The sequence below is a fragment of the Crinia signifera genome, chromosome 7 (assembly GCF_055691185.1).
Source record: "Crinia signifera chromosome 7, ASM5569118v1, whole genome shotgun sequence".
Classification (NCBI taxonomy): Eukaryota; Metazoa; Chordata; class Amphibia; order Anura; family Myobatrachidae; genus Crinia; species Crinia signifera.
In genome coordinates, this window is record NC_139223.1 from 85273912 (window position 1) to 85300209 (window position 26298).

Consider the following 26298-nt stretch of genomic DNA (forward strand, 5'->3'; position numbering starts at 1 on the left):
GGTTCCACTGTATTGGTGCTTTGGGGGTCTTGCTAATGCGACATAGCACCCACCATCATTCCACCAGAATTTGTGCTGCAAAATCCAAATATCACTCCTTCCCTTCTGAGTCCTGCCACTTTTTGGTCACACATGAGGCATTGCCGTACTCGGGAGAAATTGGGGCACAGATTTTGGGGTGCTTTGTCTCCTTCATTCCTTCTGAAAATGAAAAATTTTGAGCCAGAACTGCATTTTTGTGTAAAAAAATGTAATTTTTCATTTTCACTGCCCACTTGTATCAAAATTGGTGAAACCCCTGGAGGTTTTAAATGTACACTATACCCCTAGATGAATTCCCTGAGGGGTGTAGTTTGCAAAATGGGGTCACTTGTGGGGGGGTTCCACTGTATTGGTGCAACATAGCACCCACCATTCATTCCACCAGAATCTGTGCTGCAAAATCCAAAAATCACTCCTTCCCTTCTGAGTCCTGCCATGCACCCAACTGGTATTTTTTGGTCACATGTGAGGCATTGCCGTACTCGGGAGAAATTGGGGCACAGATTTTGGGGTGCTTTTTTTCCTTCATACCTTCTGAAAATGAAAAATTTTGAGCCAGAACTGCATTTTTGTGTAAAAAATGTAATTTTTCTTTTTCACTGCCCACTTGTATCAAAATTGGTGAAACCCCTGGGGGTTTGAAATGTACACTATACCCCTAGATGAATTCCCTGAGGGGTGTAGTTTGCAAAATGGGGTCACTTGTGGGGGGGTTCCACTGTATTGGTGCTTGGGGGGTCTTGCTAATGCGACATAGCACCCACCAAAATTCCACCAGAATCTGAGCTGCAAAATCCAAAAATCACTCCTTCCCTTTTGAGTCCTGCCATGCACCCAACTGGTATTTTTTGGTCACATGTGAGGCATTGCCGTACTCGGGAGAAATTGGGGCACAGATTTTGGGGTGCTTTTTCTCCTTCATACCTTCTGAAAATGAAAAATTTTGAGCCAGAACTGCATTTTTGTGTAAAAAATGTAATTTTTCATGTTCACTGCCCACTTGTATCAAAATTGGTGAAACCCCTGGGGGTTTGAAATGTACACTATACCCCTAGATGAATTCCCTGAGGGGTGTAGTTTGCAAAATGGGGTCACTTGTGGGGGGGTTCCACTGTATTGGTGCTTGGGGGGTCTTGCTAATGCAACATAGCACCCACCAAAATTCCACCAGAATCTGAGCTGCAAAATCCAAAAATCACTCCTTCCCTTCTGAGTCCTGCCATGCACCCAACTGGTATTTTTTGGTCACATGTGAGGCATTGCCGTACTCGGGAGAAATTGGGGCACAGATTTTGGGGTGCTTTGTCTCCTTCATACCTTCTGAAAATGAAAAATTTGGAGCCAGAACTGCATTTTTGTGTAAAAAAATGTAATTTTTCATTTTCACTGCCCACTTGTATCAAAATTGGTGAAACCCCTGGGGGTTTGAAATGTACACTATACCCCTAGATGAATTCCCTGAGGGGTGTACTTTGCAAAATGGGGTGACTTGTGGGGGGGTTCCACTGTATTGGTGCAACATAGCACCCACCATTCATTCCACCAGAATCTGTGCTGCAAAATCCAAAAATCACTCCTTCCGTTCTGAGTCCTGCCATGCACCCAACTGGTATTTTTTGGTCACATGTGAGGCATTGCCGTACTCGGGAGAAATTGGGGCACAGATTTTGGGGTGCTTTTTCTCCTTCATACCTTCTGAAAATGAAAAATTTTGAGCCAGAACTGCATTTTTGTGTAAAAAAATGTAATTTTTCATTTTCACTGCCCACTTGTATCAAAATTGGTGAAACCCCTGGGGGTTTGAAATGTACACTATACCCCTAGATGAATTCCCTGAGGGGTGTAGTTTTCAAAATGGGGTGACTTGTGGGGGGGTTCCACTGTATTGGTGCTTGGGGGGTCTTGCTAATGCGACATAGCACCCACCAAAATTCCACCAGAATCTGAGCTGCAAAATCCAAAAATCACTCCTTCCGTTCTGAGTCCTGCCATGCACCCAACTGGTATTTTTTGGTCACATGTGAGGCATTGCCGTACTCGGGAGAAATTGGGGCACAGATTTTGGGGTGCTTTTTCTCCTTCATACCTTCTGAAAATGAAAAATTTCGAGCCAGAACTGCATTTTTGTGTAAAAAATGTAATTTTTCAATTTCACTGCCCACTTGTATCAAAATTGGTGAAACCCCTGGGGGTTTGAAATGTACACTATACCCCTAGATGAATTCCCTGAGGGGTGTAGTTTGCAAAATGGGGTGACTTGTGGGGGGGTTCCACTGTATTGGTGCTTGGGGGGTCTTGCTAATGCGACATAGCACCCACCAAAATTCCACCAGAATCTGAGCCGCAAAATCCAAAAATCACTCCTTCCGTTCTGAGTCCTGCCATGCACCCAACTGGTATTTTTTGGTCACATGTGAGGCATTTCCGTACTCGGGAGAAATTGGGGCACATATTTTGGGGTGCTTTTTCTCCTTCATACCTTCTGAAAATGAAAAATTTTGAGCCAGAACTGCATTTTTGTGTAAAAAAATGTAAATTTTCATTTTCACTGCCCACTTGTATCAAAATTGGTGAAACCCCTGGGGGTTTGAAATGTACACTATACCCCTAGATGAATTCCCTGAGGGGTGTACTTTGCAAAATGGGGTGACTTGTGGGGGGGTTCCACTGTATTGGTGCAACATAGCACCCACCATTCATTCCACCAGAATCTGTGCTGCAAAATCCAAAAATCACTCCTTCCCTTCTGAGTCCTGCCATGCACCCAACTGGTATTTTTTGGTCACATGTGAGGCATTGCCGTACTCGGGAGAAATTGGGGCACAGATTTTGGGGTGCTTTTTCTCCTTCATACCTTCTGAAAATGAAAAATTTTGAGCCAGAACTGCATTTTTGTGTAAAAAAATGTAATTTTTCATTTTCACTGCCCACTTGTATCAAAATTGGTGAAACCCCTGGGGGTTTGAAATGTACACTATACCCCTAGATGAATTCCCTGAGGGGTGTAGTTTGCAAAATGGGGTGACTTGTGGGGGGGTTCCACTGTATTGGTGCTTGGGGGGTCTTGCTAATGCGACATAGCACCCACCAAAATTCCACCAGAATCTGAGCTGCAAAATCCAAAAATCACTCCTTCCCTTCTGAGTCCTGCCATGCACCCAACTGGTATTTTTTGGTCACATGTGAGGCATTGCCGTACTCGGGAGAAATTGGGGCACAGATTTTGGGGTGCTTTGTCTCCTTCATACCTTCTGAAAATGACAAATTTGGAGCCAGAACTGCATTTTTGTGTAAAAAAAATAATTTTTCATTTTCACTGCCCAGTTGTACCACAATTGGTGAAACCCCTGGGGGTTTGAAATGTACACTATACCCCTAGATGAATTCCCTGAGGGGTGTAGTTTGCAAAATGGGGTCACTTGTGGGGGGGTTCCTAACTTTTAGCATCTTATGGTGCCTTGAAACCTAAATGGTGCCTAAAAAATAATCTCATAAAAAGGAGGCTCCAAAATCAAGTAGGTGCTCCTTCTATTATGAAGCCTGTGGTTTGGTCACCGTGCACACTAGGGCCACATATAGGATATTTATGAAAACAAAAGAATTGGGGGAATCAATTTTTAGTCACATTTCTCTAGTAAAATGTACTGTGTTCCTTATAAAAATGTATTAAAATTGCAAATCTGCAAAAAAAAAGAAATTTTGAAATTTCACCTACACTTTGTTTTAATTCCTGTGAAACACCTAAAGGGTTAACAAACTTCCAAAATGCTGTTTTGAATACTGTGAGGGGTGCAGTTTTTGAAATGGCATCATTTATGGGGGTGTCTCACATACAAGTCCCTCAAAGTTACATCAGAACTGAACTGGTCCCTAAAAAAATCAGTGTTTGAAATTTTCTTGAAAATTTGAGAATTTGCTATTCATATTGTAAGCCTCCTAGTGTCCCAAAAAATTAAAAGGAAGTTGAAATAATGATGTCAACATAAAGTATACATATGGTCTATGTTAGTTATTAACTATTTTGAGTGGTAAGATTATTTGTCTCACAAGCAGAAAATTTAACATTTTGCAAATCGCTAAATTTTCCATTTTTTCACGATATTTTGGTATTTTTCACAAAAAAACACAGACTGTATCGACCCAAATTTACCACTAATTTGAAGTACAATGTGTCACGAAAAAACAATCTCAAAATCACTGGGATAAGTAAAAGCAAAAAAAAGTTATCCCCACTTAAGTGAGACATGTCAGATTTGAAAAAAAGGGCTCTGTCAGGAACGCAAAAACTGGCTCTGTCAGGAAGGGGTTAAAGTAAGATCTATATTGCAGTGTAAAAATAAAACAGTCAGTATTTACCCTGCACAGAAACAAAATATCTCACCAAATCTAATTCTATCTGCACCTGTTACATCTGCCCCCCTGCAGTGCACATTGTTTTGTCCATCTAAGAAGGATTTTGTCAGAAAGAATGAAATAGAATAAGGCCCTTAGTGAGTATGCCGTCTCTATAAATTTAGGCTATACTCCAGCATTTATTATCTGCCAGCAGCCCTTTCAGGAATTACATCGGCTAATTTTATTGGCGAGTGCGAAATTTTTTTTTTTTTTTAAATGTTTACCTGTAAGGTATATATGACATTGGTGATCTGTGGAAAGCCCATTTGTGGTCCACTATGATGCCTTACCAATCATGCTCATTTAGGGTTTTAATATACGAGCCTTCAGATATCACATACTTAAAAGGTAGCGGTCCATGTCCATTTTCATATATGAAACCACATGGTTTTACTGAAGTGGATGTTTGTAGAGGATATATTAAACTAGGGTTATATCCCTGAAATTATGCCTACCTTTAAAATGGAACATAGAGACTATTACTCACGTAATGATAAAGTAGAGAAATGGTCGAACTGAAAGGTTTCGTTAATACATGCGTCTGACAAAGATCATCATCATAAGTACATTATTACCATAGGAATATTACCCTTTGAGGTGAAGGTACATGTGGACCGGCGGGTCTTATAAAGAGATTGTCTAAGTGGGTGGGGCTTATCCACATACTACTAAAATCATGGTAGGTGGACTCTACCATATACCCCATATAACAAACCTAAAATCAGTGCCGGAGTAATTAAGAGAATGATTTTACTCCTCCTTCTAAATCTCTACATTGTACGAAGATCCTTTTTAACTGATTGATAACAGGATTTCTCAAAGTCATAGTCCTTTGAACAGGATATAAAACCTATAGGTAAGAAATCCCTAAAAAATGTTTACATACGTAAGTATGTTTTTCTGTCATTTCTTTGTCGCTTGCTCGCCCTCTGACCCCAAAATATTGAAATTTGTTATTTTTAGATTTTATACAATTGTGTGAAGACATTTTCCCACACTAATCTTGCTGTGAGGTTAATAACTTTTTTGGTATGTATATCCCATACCTTTTTTTAATTGTTTATATGTATTGTGTTTATGCATAAACACTCATATTGTATCCTGTTTTATTTGCACCATCTGTAGCCATACTCCTGACGAAGTCCCCTGTGATTAAACGCGTTTAAAAAAGGGTTTTATGAATAAAGGATCACTAAAAGGATCCCATATCTGACTAGGAGTCGTCTTCTTATTTGAAAAGTGGATGGAAGAACTGTTTTTTCTAAATAACTGATACATACATCAGTGGAATGGACTAACTGTGTAAATTGGCTAGGTGGTACTCTGTATAGAACCCGCTCCGCTAACCCCCATTTGTATCTATATACATCTATCTATATCAGGGGTTCTCAAACTATTTGCTCTGGGACCCTGTCAGACAATATTATTACAGGACCCCAGCAAGTTACCACAGAATGGCCGCCACATGTGTGGACAGTGAAGTGACCACTATTGTGACAGGGAGGCAGTGGGTAATGAGGGGATGGAAAAGGGGATAGGGTGATAGAGGGAAGCAAAGGGGGTTTACTTAATGAGTTATCCCTTGTCCCCCTCAACAAACACATTAGTCCAATGGCCAGCAACATGGAGTCGTGACCCCATGCTGAGGTGGTCGGGACCCACTTTGAGGTCAGGACCCACAGTTTGAGAACCGCTAATCTATAATATATGTATATATGTATATGTATGGCGCCCAGAGCATTGAAGTAATTTTGCTACCGATCTCACAAGATCCCCTGTTGGATGGGGGATATGGGGAGATATGGAGCACAGTCGTGAGTTGGCGCATATATATATATATATATATATATATATATATATATATATATATATATATATATAGCGCAAGTATTTTCACGGTGCAGGCGGCACTCAAAAGGAGGTACTTGATAAGAAATGAGAAGCTGACACCGTGACAGCTTGGTGCTAACAGTTTCGGAATGTTTAATTCCTTCGTCAGAGTACAAAGAATAATTACAAAAGCAATTACCTGAATAGATAACCCAACACCCATGCTGCAGCTACTGAGACGGCGGTCCTGAATATGGTGGTTCTGGACTTGGTCTTCTACAAGGAGGACATTTATAAGCAATTATTGGATCCCACTGTCTATCGCAAACTAGATGGTGATCCGACAAATGAGTTTAAAAAGGAACTCGATCTCCTACTAGTACCGGCAGTACGAGACAACATAATTTGTAATCACTGCAGTGAGGCGCTCACAGTCAATAACCCCATTATACCACTTCTCCACACACTACCCAAATTGCATAAAGACGCCCTCAGACCCCCGGGGAGTCCAATTATCTCTGCCAGGGGGTCCTTGTATTATTCTATCTCAGTACCTAGATGCATTTCTGCAACCGGTGGTGCAGGAGCAATCATCCTATTTGAAGGATACGACCAGCCTGATGCTAAAATTACAAGCATTGACGCATCTACCCATGAACAGCACATTGTGCACAATGGACGTCGTGAGTTTATACACGAATATACCTCACGACAGAGGTCTGCAGGCAACCCGTAGGCTGATCTCTGGCAGCAAAATGTTTAACAAGCGCTAAGGAAGAGGGGGTGGGTGGGTACCATAGATATAGAGTGGAGAAAATAGATAAAGTGATGGTAAAACTGAAAATAATAATAAGAATAACAAGTAAAATTAAAAGTAATAAAAATAAATATAAAAAGAAAAATAGAAATAAAAATAATAAAAATTAAATAAATAAATCAATAAAATATGACCAAACTAATGTTTACACTCCTTTTTGGAGTTGTGGAAGCAGTCCAGATGTTTAAGGAGAGTTAGGCTGGCTACCCTGCACTATGTATGTAGTGCCGCAAGACGCTTCGGGTTGGCGTTGATAGTGGGGGTGGCGTTGGGGGGTGCTTTTAACATAGTAAGCACCCATTACGGTGCTTATACAATTCATTATCTTATAGGGGGCACATTTAACATTGAAAACACCCATTAGGGTGCTTATACAATTTTAAATTGTATACCATTGTATATGGCATGGGTCTTCAAACTGCGGCCCTCCAGATGTTGTGAAACTACAAATCCCAGCATGCCTTGCCACAGTTTTGCTATAAGGGAGTGTTAACTCTGTGGCAAGGCATGCTGGGATTTGTAGTTTCACAACATCTGGAGGGCCGCAGTTTGAAGACCCATGGTATATGGCATACAATGCGATGGTATACAATTTAAAATTGTATAACATTGGCTGCCATCGCATCGCATACCATCGTATGCCTTATGGTCTGCGATGCGATGGGCGCCGTGCTAGGAAACAAGTACCGTAAAATGTGATGTGATGCTTCTGCAAAGGTCATCTGTAGTATTCTTTGGAATCAAGAACTATTTGTGAGGCCCCTGAAAAACATATTACCCACATGTGCCATAGAAGTGAAGTATGGACCACAGCAAAGATAAATGATGTTATGATCAGCTTTAATCTCCATAACTAGTTTATAAAGATTGACAATATAAAAAAAGATTTTTTTTTTCAGAAACAACATATAAATATATAGCTGTGTTAATGACAATGGGTGCTGAACATTCTGCTTTTTAACAGTTTTAGTTATGTATATGAACATCACTGTTAAAAGATTGCCTTCTGCAAATAAATCCAGGCACCACAGAAAAACTATTTTAAATATGAAATATCAGCAATGGTGTTACGTTTTGGAATTGCCTCTAAATACTGGTAAAACAGTTTGATCCCAGCTTTGATCCCAACGCATTTGTTTAGATTTTTGTAGATTTTGCCGAAATTTTTTCAGCTTGCTGGAGTCAGTAGTAAAGGAAGTAAGCAACATCTGTGAAGAAAGAAAATATATAGGTTTTTTTTTATACCACGAACTACAAGCATTTTCATGTTAGCATTTCTTATAGGGCACCACAAATATGTGCAGATACATTTTAAATAGTGCCTAATTGATGTGCATGTGTATATACACATATACATACGTACATACACACAAATGCAAAATAGGTAAACCTTAGCTCATAACATCAGTAACACTAGTTACTCGGTAGCAATCACCAAGTCCAAAAGTTTCCAGACTGCAGCTCCCTCCAGTACAAACTCACGGGAGTCACGGGCACAACAATGTCTGTTAAAATAAAATAGGAGCGCTCCATAGTGTTTAAAATAAGTAAATATAGTAAAATCATGCATATCAGAATACCTGTAGTTGTTCAGCAAGCTCTGTTGAATCTTCAAATGTCAAACCATTTTCTTTATGTTTTACAAGTTCATGTAGACTGTGAGAAAAAAATTATTATTAGTGTTCTTAATACATCACACAGAGTTTTTGTTGGGCTGCTACGGTAATTATGTAGCATAGTTCAGACATCACAAACCAGATTTTAAAAGTATTGAATACTGTACAATAGCTTCAGTGAATTCGCATTACAATTTTCTGTGCGTTTTAAAATATGAATGTATTCAAGAATGGAAAACTATACAATGGTTTCCCTGATGCCATATCTGGGAAGCAGCAATTACTGATTAATTTTACTTAGGTTTTAGTATATAGCCAGAACTTTCTTCTTACAGGCTACACAGAAGGGGTATTCAATTGGTGGACAGCTAAAATCCTTGGGGTGGGTAAAATCTATTTGATTAACCAATTTACTAACTTTTTTTTTTTTTACACACAAAGCCACTCAGATCTTCTTGTGTTTTCTTTAACCCCTTCACGACATATGACGTATATATACGTCATATGTCGGTTGCGGGGGAATCAAGCCAGCTCACGGAGTGAGCTGGCTTGAAAGAGAGCATGTAATGGCTGTATATTACAGCCAGGTCCCTGCTCTCACGGCCACGAGCGGCGAGTTCGCCGATCGTGGCCGTTTAACCCTTTAAGCACCGCGGGCAAAGCGCCCGCAGTGCTTAAATAGCTGATCGGAGGGGGGGCGCCCCCCTCCGGCACCGATCGGGGCCCCCCGCAGCGAGATCGGAGGGTGCCGATCGGTTGCCATGGTAGCCAGGGGTCTAATGTAGACCCCTGTGCTGGCCGTGTATGCATACCTATTACATCCTGCCTCAGGCAGGATGTAATAGGAAGTGCATAAAATCACTACGTTCAGCCATAGAGCTCTATGGCTGAACCTAGTACAGGCGATCGCGCCCCCTAGTGGTCAAGTACACTAGGGGGCCTTGTAGTAAAAGTAAAAAAAAAAAAAAAATAAAGTTTAAAAATAAAAAAAAAATAAAAAAATATTAAAAGTTCAAATCACCCCCCTTTCCCCATTTCCCAAATAAAAATAAATAAAAAATAAAAAAAATAAACATATTTGGTATCGCCGCGATCCTAAAAGTCCGATCTATTAAAATATAACATTAGTTATCCCGCACGGTTAAAGGCGTAAACGGAAAATAATCCCCAACGCCAAAACTACGTTTTTTGGTCGCATCGCGTACCCAAAAAAAATAACTAAAAGAGATCAGAAAGTCGCCCATATCCCATAATGGTATTAATTAAAAAGTACACTTCAGCCCGCAAAAAATGAGCCCTCACCCAGGTCCGTAGGTGGAAAAATAAAAAAGTTATAAGCCGCAGAACATGGCGACGCAACGCAAATTAGAAAAAACGTAAAAGTTGCGATTTTTTTTTTTAGTGGTAAAACATAACGAAAACTATATAAGTTTGGTATCACCAGAATCGTAACGACCCATAGAATAAAGATAACCCATCATTTTAAACGAACTATGAACTCCAAAAAAACCGTAACCAGCGCAAAATTGTGCAATGGCGGTTTTTTTTTTTTTTACCCCACATTGAATTATTTCCTGATTCCCCAGAATATTATACGGTATAGTAAATGGTACCATTACAAAGTACAACTTGTCCCGCAAAAAAAAAGCCCTCATGTGTCTATATAGCCGGAAAATTAAAAAAGTTACGCTTATTTGAACGCAAGGAGGAAAAAAAAAAAAAAAATTACCTTAAAAGGCAATGTCGTGAAGGGGTTAATTATTAAAGTCTTTAAATAATGGATTCAAATATTTTATTAAAAAATATATATATATTATAGCTATGTATCTAGGTGGGTGTATAAAATACATTCTTACCCCTTTGGTACCCATGGATTTTTATTATTATACCACCAACCCTCTCCAGCATATATTACTTTATATGAACCCTCACCTCCTGCCAATTATTACTGATCCCCCGGGAAGTCCCCCACACCAATAGCCATACACATCCCCCCACACACACTTGTGGAGCGAACGTTGTGTGTGTGTGTGGGGGGGGGGTCAGGGGGTGCAGGAGCTGATTGGTCTCTGCACCGTGCATCCCCAGAGCATACTCCCCAGACTGCCGGCCACATGGCATTCTAGTACACAAATCCAGAAGTGATGGCCCCCAGAAAGTTTGATTTACAGTTAAATGAAAAATAATAAATTAATTTTTAACATTTCCCATTTATACTGTGAGATCTTGTAGATCAGTCTACTCAGCAACAAATTTGCTAGAAGCTACATTTACTAAAGCAAATTGCAAGTGTTTTCATTTATTTTATTACCATTTAAAATTGACTGCACACACAGGAAGACAGCAGCCAAACATATCAACAACTTTCATAGGAAGGTCCAAACCACTGGAAGACTTGTGAAGACAGACTCCTAGGTCAGCTGATCCTGAAAAAAATAACATCAGTAATACAAATATGGCTTTTAGCGGCTATTTTCCCAATTTCCATTGAACAAATGCATATGCAAGCTTACATAAGAATCCAGTGTTACATTGTGAATAGATCAAATATCCATTATATTTTCCACAGATCTGAACAAGTCATTTTATTAATAGAAACATTTACCTAGTGGCTTCAATTCTCCAGATAGGATATCTCGAAGTGCTGTCTGAACAAGCTTTACTATTTATAATTTCCCATTTATCATCCCCAAGACAAATAGACAGTTTCAGTACTATTGCAGGAAGTAGCCAGGGCTGTCAATCATTACAACGTTAGCAGAAAGATGCACTGTAAGTACTAGGCTTAAGGATCTGTGGTGTCTACAAGCAACCAATTCAAGCCATGTTGATGCCTGACTAGCCAACAAATAAGCATTTCATACAGTATGTGAAAAATTATATTAATGCTTATTTTAACAAAACTAAAAAGGTTCATAAACAGTAGAACAATTTTTTGACCAGTATCGTTCAGAAGGGCCCTTCTGAACGATATTAGTCAAAATATCGGCATGTATGTGTATGCATGAACAACAAACAATGATGCGCAGGCAGGTCAATTTTGGCTAGGTCGCTAATAATGGAGGGTGTATGCACCGAACGACAAGGGACCCGTCCACTCCTCTGCGCCATTTTCTCCAGACTGCTTGAAAGAGACACCATGCTCTAGGAAAAAGACGACTAGCGGTGAGTACACCGCACAAGCAGACTGTCCACCAATGTTTTAATGCAGCTACCACCCAGCTGGCCACCAATGTATATGTCTTAAATAACCACACTGTCCACCAAATCTTTTTTTGAATGGAACTTCCATCCCACTTCCATCCATGCTTTTTTATATATATAGTTTTTACTATTTTTTACACATAGAGGGACATTTAATAAGATTGAATAAGTAGGAATGCATCCATTCAATCTTAAAAAAAAAAAAGTTATATGGTGGTAGGCTATCTATCTACTATCAATCGTACTGCTGAATTCGGTCACAAATTCAGCAGAGAATACGAATGGAATAATAGACCGTATTTTACATTCGTATTTTGATGAAGCCTGCACGGATCAGTCACAGCTATGCATGATTCTAGGTGTAAAAAAATAAATAAAAAAATAAATAATTATAAATTATGTATATGTCACTATGGGAGGAAATGATGTAGATGTCCCTGGGCGGGGGGCATCAACTACCTTTCTGGTGCAGGAATCCAAATTCCCACATATGTTTCACCGAGACTGCCCTCTAATTATCCTATTTATAATATGGCCCCGGCAACAACAATGTGCCGGGCTAGACATATCTAGTCATTGCTGTGTCCTCTCTATTGAGAACAAAAGCGGTGATAGATCACTCAGCGCTGGTGCAGCACTGTGCGCTGAGGGGTCTGTACTTAACCAGATTGCTCAACACAAATCTCCTGTCACCCCGTGTGTATGGGGTGTAAGTCTTATTTAGCTTGTGGAGCAAATTTGACAAATTCCCATCCGCAAAATGTACACATTTGTGAATGTATTATTAGTATGCCATTATATTTATGCTAGCATCTAAAAAAGAACATTTGGATATAATAAACTGTTTATAAAATGTAGACAACCAATGTCACCCACTGTTCTTACCAAGTAAGACTGGATACATTTCAGCTTCTAACCAAGGTGTACAGATCTGGATGTTCTCAAGCTGTAGCTCGCTTATTAATTTACAGTAATATTCTTTTAATGGCCCTTTTCCTAGGATTAAACAAAAATCAAGGTAATCTTAAATAACAGATGTAATGCAATATCAATGTACACGCATATAAAAAAATAATATATATTGCAACTTAAAAATGCATGCTATTCATGCCAAAACAAAAAGCCATACAATCCTGCATATTACAATATGGCATCATTATTGCAGAGTACAAGATAAATCTGCAGAGGGGTCCTCATACATCATTGCTCTAGTCCCACCTTTCAGCCACCAGGCCCCATTAGGTTATGCTTGCATTGGGCAACTTTTTGGCTGAAAATGCATCTAGCTAGCATGAACCAGGAGACTGCGGATTTATTTAATACTTGAATATCTGTGTGCGACTGAGCCTCTTCAGCACAAAGTGCTGAAGCTTTTTTCCAACACATGTTCCGCACAAAATATACAAGTGTTGCACATATCAAATTATTCAGCACATTCTACTAGTGTCTCAACTTTGCGACTAGCAGGCATTTCCAGCAAAAACAAATATGTCCAATGCTAGCACAGCTGCACGGGACTTGGCGGCTCACTCATGCCAGGCATCTCGAGGCAAGATGTATGAAGAAAGCATCTGTAATTGACAGGGAACATAAACTTCTATTTTATATAGACACACAAATCCCAACATAATTACAATAATCACATAATTTACTTCCTTTCATGCAATTAAAACACTTGGACTAATATATCTAAAGCCCAAACACAACAGTTAACGTTATTGGCCGTGGCTAGCCGAATTGGGTGTACACACTAAAATTAATTGGTTCGAGGGTATGGTTATGAGGATTAGTAAAATCACTGCAATCATATAAAAACAATCCAATGTGTGCACATATCTGCGCTTCCTGAGATGGAGGATACTGTATATGACAGCTGATGGTAACAACTTTGGGCTGGATTCATACTTGTAAGTAAACCAAACAAACCAAGTAACGGTCTATAACAAACCACGTTGCCATGCAAGTGGATCAAACACATTTAAAGTTTTTCTGTGCAGGGTAAATACTGACTGATTTTGCATGCAGACCACAGATGTTTGACCGCTTTATTTTTACATTGCTATTTAGACTTCAGTTTGTACACACGCCACCAAAACCTAACTGTCTCATACATCTGCTGCAGCCCAATCCAACAAGGTTTTGCCCAGTTGCTTTCTTTTTTGCTTTACTTACAAATATGAATCAGGCCTATTATTCCTATTGGTATGCTAGTGGAATAAAGATGAGGGGAGAGTTCAATAAACTATTTTACTCTTCACATTTAAACACTATGGACGGCATATAATCTGTGCTGATATTTACCACAGGGAAATGTCGGCACTCGCCTCTTCAATGCTGCCGTTTCCGACAACATTGAAGGTCTTTTTTTTAAAGACAAAAATGTTTTGTAGGAAACAGCCTTGGATTGTCAAATCCACAGCCATTTTCGATGAGTCACATTTAGAACATTGCTGACTATCGAGTTAGTGTTGGAGACAGGGAAAAATGGCCAGGATTCTGACTGTCGGGAGGTTCGTCGGAATCCGAGTTTGAATACCCCACTATGAGTGGTACTTAATCTGTGCTGAATTCACAGCCTATTAACAATACACTGCGCATACATATGGTTCGCAGTATGCATGCATGAGGATGTCCTCCAATTAAATCCTGCAACTAATTCTATACGTACGCCGTTCGCAAGGTGATTAACAAGAAGTAGGCGTCTGGGGGTGGAAACTGGCCGCTTAGTGGAAGTGCTAAGATAAATGCAGGCATGACCGAAAAAAGTATCCAGGAAAAGGACTAGGCGTGTCTGAACATTTTAGGGGAGGGTGTGTGATATCAGCTCCAACCGGTAGATGCCATTTTTACATCGCACCACCGAGTAAGATTCTGGCTACACGGTGCCTGCGATTACTTGTGCACAGTATAGAAAATCAATAGACGGTGAGTCTGTTACAATGGGTTTTGGACATATTGGCACGGCTGCAAATGGATGTGTAGCCGTACACATTCATGCGCACTGCAATCACATGAATGTGCAAGGCAGGATTTCACTCTAGCGCAGGGCTGGGCAACACCGGCCCTCCAGATGTTGATGAACTACACATCCCAGCATGCCTTGCATCAGTTTCAGCATGGCCACATAGCAAAACTAATGCAAAGCATCCTGGGATGTGTAGTTCATTAACATCTGGAGGGCCGGTGTTGCCCCGCCCTGCGCTAGAGTGAAATCCTGCCTTGCACATTCATGTGATTGCAGTGCGCATGAATGTTTTAGGCTACACATCCATTTGCAGCCGTGCCAATATGTCCAAAACCCATTGTAACAGACTCACCGTCTATTGATTTTCTATACTGTGCACAAGTAATCGCAGGCACCGTGTAGCCAGAAACTTACTCGTGGTGCGATGTAAAAATGGCATATACCGGTTGGAGCTGATATCACACACCCTCCCCTAAAACGTTCAGACACGCCTAGTCCTTTTCCTGGATACTTTGCAATCAGGTCGGAATTGGGCCCTGGGTACAAAGAGTGGGATCTTTGCCACTTTGGGGATAACAGTTACTGTATGTTGCAACAATGATATTTAAAATAAATACAAGAAAAATCTAACCAACATTAGGGTAGATTAAAAACACTACAGAAACCATTAAAACTGGAATGATACCTTCTGTAATCTTTAAAAACATCCAGGACTTGTTGGGTGGCAAATAAAGTATAAAATAACAAGACTTGATAATAAGGATAAATATATTATACTGTTATTTAAATTAGTTAATTGCAGGCATTTGCATGATGACCCAATTGTGGTTGTTGCATGTGCACATAACTCCTAATACAGTATGTATGGTGTGCACCCAGCTCCCATTGTGCATGCCATACACATTGCGTATGATCCACACATGCTGGAGGAGAGAAGAGGATCGGGGATTGATGAGGTTAAGTATTCAATATATCCTATTCAGTTTAAATGGACGCACAATTTATAGCAAGGTATAGTACTGCACAGGGAAGTCCTGCCACCAGCACTGTAATTACTGTAGCTTTGAAGTTCCCAGGGCTCTGTATTGGTGGCTAATCAGTTATTTTTAAGATCACGCATCACCATTGGGATCCATCAATCTAGAATAAATAAAACTGGAACGCAAGAGCTGCATGCAAATAATTTTTAATAGGAAAAGTTAAAAATTATAGCTAGTATGTCCCTGGTACCAAAGTTGGATAAAAACACAACCGTTATAAACAACGTATTTCAAACCCGCTGTATGTGCTGGAAAAAGTGGACACATGGAAATCTTACATTTCATTTGTTTACTGTCTGACGGCATTTACATAAGACCCTCCGTAGCCACAGTTCTTTATTGGGACAGTGAAATTGGGCTAATTTGCTTTTTCGCATCTACTCTCCCATATACGGTAGATCACCCTCTGCCCTAGAAAGTTTATCTGTATATAAACGATAATCACTGCAAAAAGTGTTGATAATAGATTGTAATACACAGCCGAAAATGACCATACATAAATAAGGCCCTAACAAAGTGCCTGATACTGTTCCTCCTTCAGCTATACATAAAATAATTGGATTAAAACTTAAATAATGTAAGGCAGGCAACATCAATCATATATTTGCCTATTTTCTTAGACCAATAAAATGCCTTTCAGAAATAATTTGAATGGTATTACCTGTTATAACGCAAACAAGAGAGGGAAGCTTGGTTCCATTTCTGATAAATGTGTTATAGTCTGAGGAAACAAAGTGATAATTACTACATATTTGGCTAATCTGATCTCACCTCAGATACTTAACCCTTTGAGTGCCAACATATCCGCTAAAAATGCCAGCGTCTCTCACATTTGTTATATAAATGCAAATATAAATGTTTTGTAAGAAAATATTATATTTCCTATATAATGTAAACATTACAGGTCATTATGATGAATAAATAAGTTTGCTTGGTCAATTTTCACACCTATTTTGACAAATTCATTGGCACTCAAAGGGTTAAGCCAATAAGATTAAAAATAAAAAGATATATATATATATATATATATATATATATATATATATATATATATATATATATATATATATATATATATATATATATATATATGGCAAATGCCTGGAAAGGCCGAAGCTGCTCTGTATCAGTGACTTGATTTAGGTCCCAGCACTTCTGCTTCACTATGAGCAAAGTATGATGCTCAGGGGTAGATTTATTAAGCTTGGTGAAGTGATAAACTGTCTAGTTTTTATCACCAGCCAATCAGCTCCTACCTGTGAAGTTACAGGCTTGGTTTGAAAAATGACAGGTAGGAGCTGATTGGCCGGTGATAAAAAAACAGACACTTTATTACTTCACCGAGCTCAATAAATCTACCCCTCTGACCTTTGCGCATGTGCAGTACACACCCTGAGTCGCCTGAATTAGAATGTCTGCAAATGTCAGTTGATTGAACATCTGCAGCCGCTGGGGGGAGGGTGACTGACAATGGTATGATAGTTGATGCAACACAGGGTGGTTTTGAAAGTTCAAAAAATGCATTACCTAGCGTTTACATAGCGGTATGCAAAGCAATGTAAAGCATCCAGTAAAGCTGGCCATACACCTTAAGTTAATTTGATATGGTTGATATAAAAATTTAGTAACATATGAAATTAAATGAGAATTTAGTTTTTGCGCCGAAACACTGGAAAATAGACCAGAATGGTTCAGACAAATTGGCTGAATCATTTTTATTTTATTAGTTTTCTGGCATTTGGAAGCAATCATAATTTTTCCCTAAACATTACCAGATTTTCATTCCAACTAGCCAGATTGGCCAGAATCTAAAATGGCAAGACTGGTTCAAGCCAACAGGAAAGTGACAGTAACTCAGATACTGTAAACTATGTTCTACATCAATGGTATAACAGAAGAGCTGCACCCACCCTATGGAATGCCCTTCCACACACAATAGGACTCTCTACTAGCCTCCAAACTTTCAAGTGTTCCCTGAAAACTCAACTCTTCAGGCAAGCCAATCATATTTAAATTCCATACGCATAACCCTCTGAGGCACTTATGTATTATATAGCTTCCACTCTGGACTTGCAACTTGGTGGGACTGCTAGGGACCTCCAAGCTCTATGTCTGTCTGTTTTACCTAGTTTGCTCTTTCAGTGTTGTCAACATTTGTAAAGCACAACGGAATCTGCTGCGCTATATAAGAAACTGTTAATAAATAATAAAAAAAGAGCAGCTCAGAATCTACAGGAAGACTAACACATACTGTAAGTGGATTGGCTACATCAACAGGAAACCACGTAGGGTTCCGGTCCTTTCAGGTAAAAACTGGAAAACATGGGGTATATTTAACTAAAGGTTAATTACCACTGATCTTTATTTATTTTCTTCAGATGGAAATCAATCTAAACCAGTTTTGAGTTTAAGAGGATAAAATACACATTTACTAACATTTAAAAACTTACCAAAAAGCACCTGTTAGTAAAATGTTTTAGCCCCAGAAGCATAACGTGAGTTTTAAATCAATAAAATACAGGTGGAAATTGACTGTAAATATGCCCCAAAGGCTACAATTGTGACATGCAGATGGGTCAGTATTCAGCAAAAACATTAATACAGGGATCCATCCTACTTTATTTCAACAATTCAGGCTAGTGGGGGTTTAGCAGTGTAGGCAAGACTTACTTTGCAAATCAGACCCCTTTATATCAATTGCCATAGCATGACCATGTTACTGACCATGCGCATTACTTTCTGGCCCCAGGCTACAGCAGAACATTGGGGCAGATGTATTAAGCCTTAACAAGAGATAAATGCAAGGGTGATAAGGAGAGATAAACGTCCAGCCAATCAGCTCCTTACTGAATTTTTTCAAACACCGCCTGTAACATGGCAGTTAGCAGGTGATTGGCTGGACGTTTATCTCTCCTTATCACCCTTGGATTTATCTCTTGTTAAAGCTTAATAAATCTGCCCCAATGTGCCATATTACAAAGCATGGGTCATCGCTAACTGGATCCATGAACATGACAATTCCTCAGTGTACTCCACAGTCACCAGACCTTAATCCAGGGCTGGGCAACACCGGCCCTCCAGATGTTGATGAACTACACATCCCAGCATGCCTTGCACCAGTTTCAGCATGGCCACATAGCAAAACTAATGCAAAGCATCCTGGGATGTGTAGTTCATTAACATCTGGAGGGCCGGTGTTGCCCAGCCCTGCCTTAATCCATCAGAGCACATTTGGGATGTGGTGGGATGGTCATGAACGTGCAACTGACAATCTGTGACAAGTGTGACACCATCATGACACCAATGACCAGAAGGTAACCAGAAGGCTAATAGACAATGTCTAGGTCAACACCAAAAGGTTAACACTGACAAAAGGTCTGCCATATCCTCGTTCCCCAACAATAAAGCCCCGGGTAGCGACGGTATACCAATAGAGGTATATAAAAAACATAAGGAATATTTTATACCATATCTTCTCCAGCTCTATGTGGAATTAAAACAGGGAGGCGCCCTACCTCCGTCTATGGCAGAGGCGATTATTGTTGTTCTCCCCAAGCCGGGTAAGGACCCCTCCTTCCCAGACTCTTACCGCCCCATATCACTTCTCTCAACAGACGTGAAAATACTTGCCAAAATCCTGGCAACTAGACTCAACTCAGTGGTGACCACCATTATAGACGAGGACCAATCTGGCTTCATGCCGGGCCGTTCAACCACCCGGAACCTCAGGAGGCTGTACTGTCACCTGCAGGGGGGCGACTTGGATGGGTCGGGGGCAGTGGTGGTGTCCTTGGACGCTGCCAAGGCCTTCGACTCTGTGGAGTGGGACTATTTATGGGGGGTCCTGCGCAGATTTGCCTTTGGTCCTAATTTTATACAATGGGTGCGCCTGTTATATTCATCCCCAGTAGCTCGCATCTCAGTTAACGGGTACGTGACGGAGACATTCCCCCTTGGTAGAGGTACTAGGCAGGGCTGCCCGCTATCACCTGCCCTTTTTGCTCTTGCCATTGAACCCATGGCCATCATGCTTCGTGACTCCCCGGTTGTCAGGGGTATCCCTCTGGGAGGGCGGGAAGATGTTGTCGCACTGTACGCCGATGACACCCTTCTCTTTCTGAGAGACGCTGGAACCTCCTTGGAGGGGATGCTGCAGATAGTCCAGTCCTTTGGGGTCTTCTCGGGTCTCCTGGTCAACTGGGGGAAGTCTAGTATCCTCCCTCTCTCGGGCAAAATACCGGAGGGGCTGCCAGTTACCTCTCCACTCCAGTGGGTCCTCAGGTTTAAATACTTGGGGGTCTGGATCACCCCGAAAATCCCAGATTTTATAGACCTCAACATCAATGCGGTTACTAAGGACCTCAAAGCTAAAATACACCTATGGAAGAAACTCCCCCTTATAGTCATGGGCAGAATTAACCTCATCAAAATGTCTATCCTCCCTAAATACTTGTACTTACTCCAGCACTCCCCGATCTACATACCTAAGCATGTATTCACAACCATCAATACCCTCCTCTCCTCTTTTATATGGGCAAACAGACCACCTAGGATAGCGCTTAAAACCCTTACCAAACTGCGGGTGGATGGGGGCCTGGGACTGCCCGACTTTCGACTCTATTATTTCGCAGCACAACTGGCACATATCTCGGATTGGATTCTGGGAAGAGCTGGCCCCACCTTTGAGGGATCGTTTGCCGAGTGTGTGGGGTCCCACCTCCCTCCTCTCCAATTCCTTCTTTCCTCTCCCTTCAAGCCTACCCTATCCCCTCTTTTTAGGCAGGCGGTGCTGGTTTGGCGTCAGTCCCACAGGGTGTGCGGTTGGGGAGGGGTGGATGGGGACACTCCCCTATGGTTTAACAAAACATACCCGGAGTTTGAACAACTCTCCTTAGACGGTTTCTGGCTGGGGGCGGGTCTCATGTCAGTAGCCCAGCTATACACCTCGGGAGCAATCAAGACGTTCCAACTGATCTCAGAGGAACTGCAAATCCCCAATAGCTCCTTCTACCGTTATCTGCAACTTAGACACGCAGCCCAAGCCCAGTTTAAAGACTCCCCCCCCCCCCCCCCACTGCTGACTCCCCTTTAAAGACCCTCCTTCGGAGCCTAGCTACCACAAAACAAGTTTCTACCATCTATAAGAACATCGTTAGCCGGGTTGATACCGATAGTCTCACTCCCCTCAAAGATAAATGGGAATCGACCATAGGAGCGTTGGATGCGGAGCAATGGGCAGAGATTCTAGACTCAGTTAGATACGCCACTGCATGCCTGAAATATCAACAAGTGGCATACTATGTACTACATAGGGCTTATAAATCCCCAGTCTCCCTGATGCGAGCGGGGTTGAGATCGGATGACAATTGCCCCAGATGCACATCGCCGGGTGCTGACTTTTGGCATATGATGTGGTCCTGCCCACCGATTCACGACTTTTGGGAAATGGTCTGGACCGATGTACTCATCACTGACCCCTCTCTTCCTCCCTTTGACCCCAAATATTGCATGTTCGCTCTGGGCCTACAAGAATCCCGGTCCCCTCCGGCCTATAAATATGTGCTATGTCTTATGGCCATTGCTAAGGTACTTATAGCTAGGAAGTGGTTCGATGTAACGTATCCAAATGTACACCACTGGAGGGCGCTTGTCAACGAAGTAGTGAGTCACGAGAGATTCACCTATAGATCACGGGGTTCGCTTGGTACATACGCTGCTAAATGGGGCAACTGGAATGCCTCTAGACTGGCCTTGGCCATTGATCCACAATGAGGGCCATACATCCATTAACTATACATCTCTGGGGCCTTGCGGATACCCGCTCCCCTTTCCCCCCTGAATTGCGCTGCGGTCCATCAATCTACAACACACCTTACTGAAATACCTGAAGGTCACCTCTGTGCCTGCATGCACATCTAAGTCTTTACGGTTTAACATTGACTATCTGTTCTCTTTTCTTTTTTTCTCTCTGTTTTTCTTTTTTTTTCTTCTGGGGGGGGGGCGGTAGGATGGTACTCCATCTTGAGAGTACCGGGTTAAATTTATCTGTTACTTGTATGCTTAAGTTTAAAATATCATATCCGAACTCCTCATATATGTACTAGCTTTGCTTAGCAAACAACCTACCCAATGAGACCACGTTATTCGGAGTGGACATTTCTTAAAAAAAAAGAGAAGGGATGGACACAACATTTAATGTTCTTTTTTATTTTTTTTTTTCTTATGTGTTTTATTGCCTATTAACACTCCACGCATTGTATCCTCCCAGTGTTGTTTTACCAAACTTGTACAATGACATGTAAAGCTGTACATTCATTTTCATGTGCTTCAATAAAAATTTACACAATTAAAAAAAAAAACACTGACAAAAGGTCAACTTTAGTTTCTAAGATGATTTTTTCACATTTTTCATACTTTACCAACCACGTGGCCTACGATCTGGAATGGTAAAGTGGCCCAAAGCAAGGCAAGCGAAGCAAGCCTTTGCGAGGGGCTGCAGTATATTAACAGGGGGTCCACATGCTCAGGTGTCCACACTGACACAATAAATCATGAAAAACGCATGTTGACTCTTTACATGAGTTGACCTTTTCCAGCCATTTTGCTTATGTCGACCTAGACCAATGGTTCTTAACCTCGGACCTCAGGACCCCCCAACAGTTCACGTTTTTTAGGTCTCCACATAGAATCACAAGTGAAATAATTAGCCCCACCTGTGGATCTTTTAAAATGTTTCAGTGAATAATGAGTGCACCTGCAGGGTGATTTGGAAAACCTGAACTGTTGAGGGGTCCTGAGGACCGTGGTTGAGAACCACTGACCTAGATACGGTCTGTGAGCTACATCACACCCAACCAGAACTCTAAGGAATATAATTCATCTTATGAATGCAACAGGCACACCGAAGATTCAGGTTGCTCCGTGTACAACAGGCACACCGAAGATTCAGGTTGCTCCGTGTACAACAGGCACACCGAAGATTCAGGTTGCTCCATGTACAACAGGCACACCAAAGATTCAGGTTGCTCCGTGTACAACAGGCACACCAAAGATTCAGGTTGCTCCGAGTACAACAGGCACACCGAAGAATCAGGTTGCTCCGTGTACAACAGACACACAGAAGATTCAGACTGTTTTGGGTGTAAAGCTGTAAAGTACTAAATAGATATCCCTAAAAAGGTGCCATTGAATGGAAACGGTACATCTATCAGAATGAACTTAGGTCTACAGTCATTAGGTCGACCCCACTTGGTCGACTGGCAGGAAGGTCGACCTGATTTAAGGTCGACATGGGCCAAGGTCGACATGACTTAAGGTCGAATTTGCATAAAGGTCGACATGAGGAAGGTCGACTGGTCATAAGGTCGACATGGGTTTTTCACTGTTTTTTTTATCCGAATGTCGACACAGTCAACATGGACTCAGTTGGCAATGATAATCGGACCCTCGCATCGCTCGCAATGCTTCGGGCACGGTGGCTCGCTTCGCTCACCACAGCTTTAATAACCTCCTCCACGCCCTAGTGGATGGTAGGGCATGAAATACCGCCTGTCGGCACATGTCGGCTCAAAAAACAGTGATAACCCCCATGTCGATCTTATGACCAGTCGACCTTCCTCATGTCGACCTTTATGCAAATTCGACCTTAAGTCACGTCGACATTGGCCCATGTCAACCTTCCTGCCAGTCGACCTAGTGGGGTCGACCTAATGACTGTAGACCTAAGTTCATTCTAATAGATGACCGCTTCCCCATTGAATGTATATGTTAGATGATGAGAAAATAATCTCATCATTTTATTGCAATAAAATAATTGGAAAATAATTATACATTTATATTTTAATATTTACACATCATAAATAGTTGTTGAAAATAAATGAGTGTGCTTTTAACCAGTGTCTACTGCACAGAAAGTTGAGCTTAATAAGAAGAACATTTATCATGGAAAAGACATACTAAACAAAACTTACCTTTTAATGCATTTAATAACACACTAAAGTCTTCATCCTCTGCAAAAAAATAAAAATAAATGAGACATTACATCCCACTTATCAGAAAATGTCAACAAAAAAAGTACAATAAATCCTTTCCTCTGAATCCAATGGCAAACACTGACTTCTGATTCAGAATAACGGCATTCCCTGAACGTCTTCCGGGAATGCAGTTATTTTTCTAACAAAGCCGCCCAGGGCAAAACCAGAGAAACTAACCATGCTAAACACTTGATGAAGAATTAGAGCATAAATGGGCAGATGCCGAGTGTCCCTCCATGGATTTGGGGGTAAAAGGGAGATAACACAGGCATGAACAGTACTTTGTCCAAAAATGGACCGTACATTTCAGCAGGTTGCTCATGTAAAACCATTTGTCAGATAAAAGACTTTAGGTTATATTTTTTATGCAACAGTTTATGATGCCTGAAATTTAAAAGCAAAATGTGTTCTTAAGAAATGTTAGCATCCATGTCTTACAAAGCTACATCTCCAGTGAAAGCATTTTTTTTTTTTTAGTTTTCTTCTGGATTTAAGGCTTTCCAAGTTATTTATTTATTTGTTGCATGCAAGTTGAAGTGGCTAATGAACATGCAATGAACATTTTACTTTTTATATCAAGAACCACACAAAATAACTCACGGACACCAACCACTACCACACAGGCTTGCTTTATTTATTTTTTCCTACAAGCCACTAAATTTATCTGAAGTCTAAACACAGGTCCCATTTCAGTTGGGGTTCGGTTTATGAACTGTAACGCAATGAACATTATTAAGGCGTATGATCTGTCTTTTGTCCTCTGATCTTGCATCAAACGTTTAAGGTGCCCACACACGATGCGTTTGTGATGCAATGCGCGCTCCCGTGCACATCACATTGCAAAGTACAAAAAGTATATGCAGACTGTACTTTCTGAACTAGATTGCATCGCATCTAGTTTAAAATACACGCTCTTGTAGCATGTTGCATGCGATTTGAACGAGATGTGATACAAAACACACAGAGCATATCGCATTGTGTGTGGGCACCTATAGATCTATAAACAACCTATCCCATGATGAAATGAGAACAATCTGGAACACTCTCAGTTGAAACCACAGACACTGCTTGACTTCAAATGTTGAAACAAAATGGACATTTTAGAGTCTCCTGGAAGATACACCTTCTACTGTTTCGTTGTGAACTGCAGACACAGGAATTATTTGGTTCAGTTTTTCCAAGTGTGGCATACAGGATGCACTTTTGAGGTGAGCCATCTAAATGAAGAGGTCTTTCAGTCCAGCTGACAGCCCTCTCCCTCCCCCTGTTCCTACTCACCCCTCCCCGCTCCAACGCTGCCTGCCTCAGCTGCACAGCTTCTCTGCTCCACTCCCCTGCCCGGACATACTGCCCGGCGGGACGCCCCGCCCCCTCGGCTGACTTGCCTGCTCCCTGCTCATGCTGTGTGGAGCATAACGCCACTGACCACCAATGAAGTTGTTTTAAGGCAGTGATATATACAGTACAATGCTGGCACATGCCAGCAATGTATATAATACTGCACCACTGGGCACCAATAAAGTTGTTTTAAGCCAGTGATATATACATTGCTGGCACATGCCAGCAATGTATATAATACTGCACCACTGGGCACCAATGAAGTTGTTTTAAGCCAGTTTTAAGCCGGTGATATATACATTGCTGGCACATGCCAGCAATGTATATATTACTGCACCACTGGGCACCAATGAGATAGATAGATCTATCGATAGATCTATCTATCTATCTATCTATCTATATATATATAAAAATTATAAATATCATTGGTGGCCAGTGGTGCTATTAATATATACACTGCCCCTGTGGCAATGAGCACTTCAACCCCACCGCTGGCATCGAGCATGAAGGGCCCTAGCATCGATCATGAAGGGCCCTGGGATCGATCATGAAGGGCCCTGGGATCGATCATGAAGGGCCCTGGGATCGATCATGAAGGGCCCTGGGATCGATCATGAAGGGCCCTGGGATCGATCATGAAGGGCCCTGGGATCGATCATGAAGGGCCCTGGGATCGATCATGAAGGGCCCTGGGGTCGATCATGAAGCCCCTGGCGTCGAGCATGAAGCCCCTGGCGTCGAGCATGAAGCCCCTGGCGTCGAGCATGAAGCCCCTGGCATTATGGTATGTAGCTTAATGGGCATCATGGTGTGTGGCATAATGTGTAATGGGCATTGCGGTGTGTGGCATAAGGTGTACTGGTGTGTATAACCTGTAATGGGCATTATGATGTGTGGCATAACGTGTAAGGGGCAATACGGCTGCAAATAAAATTGTAGCTGTAGATGCATGTGGTGCATCTTGGTACATGTAGTCTCACGGTATGACTCACTTCCGGTCAGAAGGCCAGGCAGTGAG

At 41.3% G+C, this 26298-nt stretch overlaps 1 protein-coding gene across 5 annotated transcripts in view; it reads right to left on the minus strand.

Moving 5' to 3' along the window:
• Positions 1-7907: 7907 nt before the first annotated feature.
• ALG1 (ALG1 chitobiosyldiphosphodolichol beta-mannosyltransferase) overlaps positions 7908-26298 on the minus strand; it is a 30365-nt gene continuing 11974 nt past the window's right edge. For all 5 annotated transcript variants that reach the window (XM_083153406.1, XM_083153403.1, XM_083153404.1 and 2 more), the window contains exons 8-13: positions 23880-23918; positions 16571-16630; positions 12790-12900; positions 11012-11126; positions 8665-8740; positions 7908-8292 (exon numbers count right to left, since the gene is read on the minus strand). In XM_083153406.1, coding sequence (XP_083009532.1) covers positions 8152-8292; positions 8665-8740; positions 11012-11126; positions 12790-12900; positions 16571-16630; positions 23880-23918 — 542 coding nt within the window. In that variant the 3' untranslated portion in view covers positions 7908-8151. The remainder of the gene's footprint in view (positions 8293-8664; positions 8741-11011; positions 11127-12789; positions 12901-16570; positions 16631-23879; positions 23919-26298) is intronic.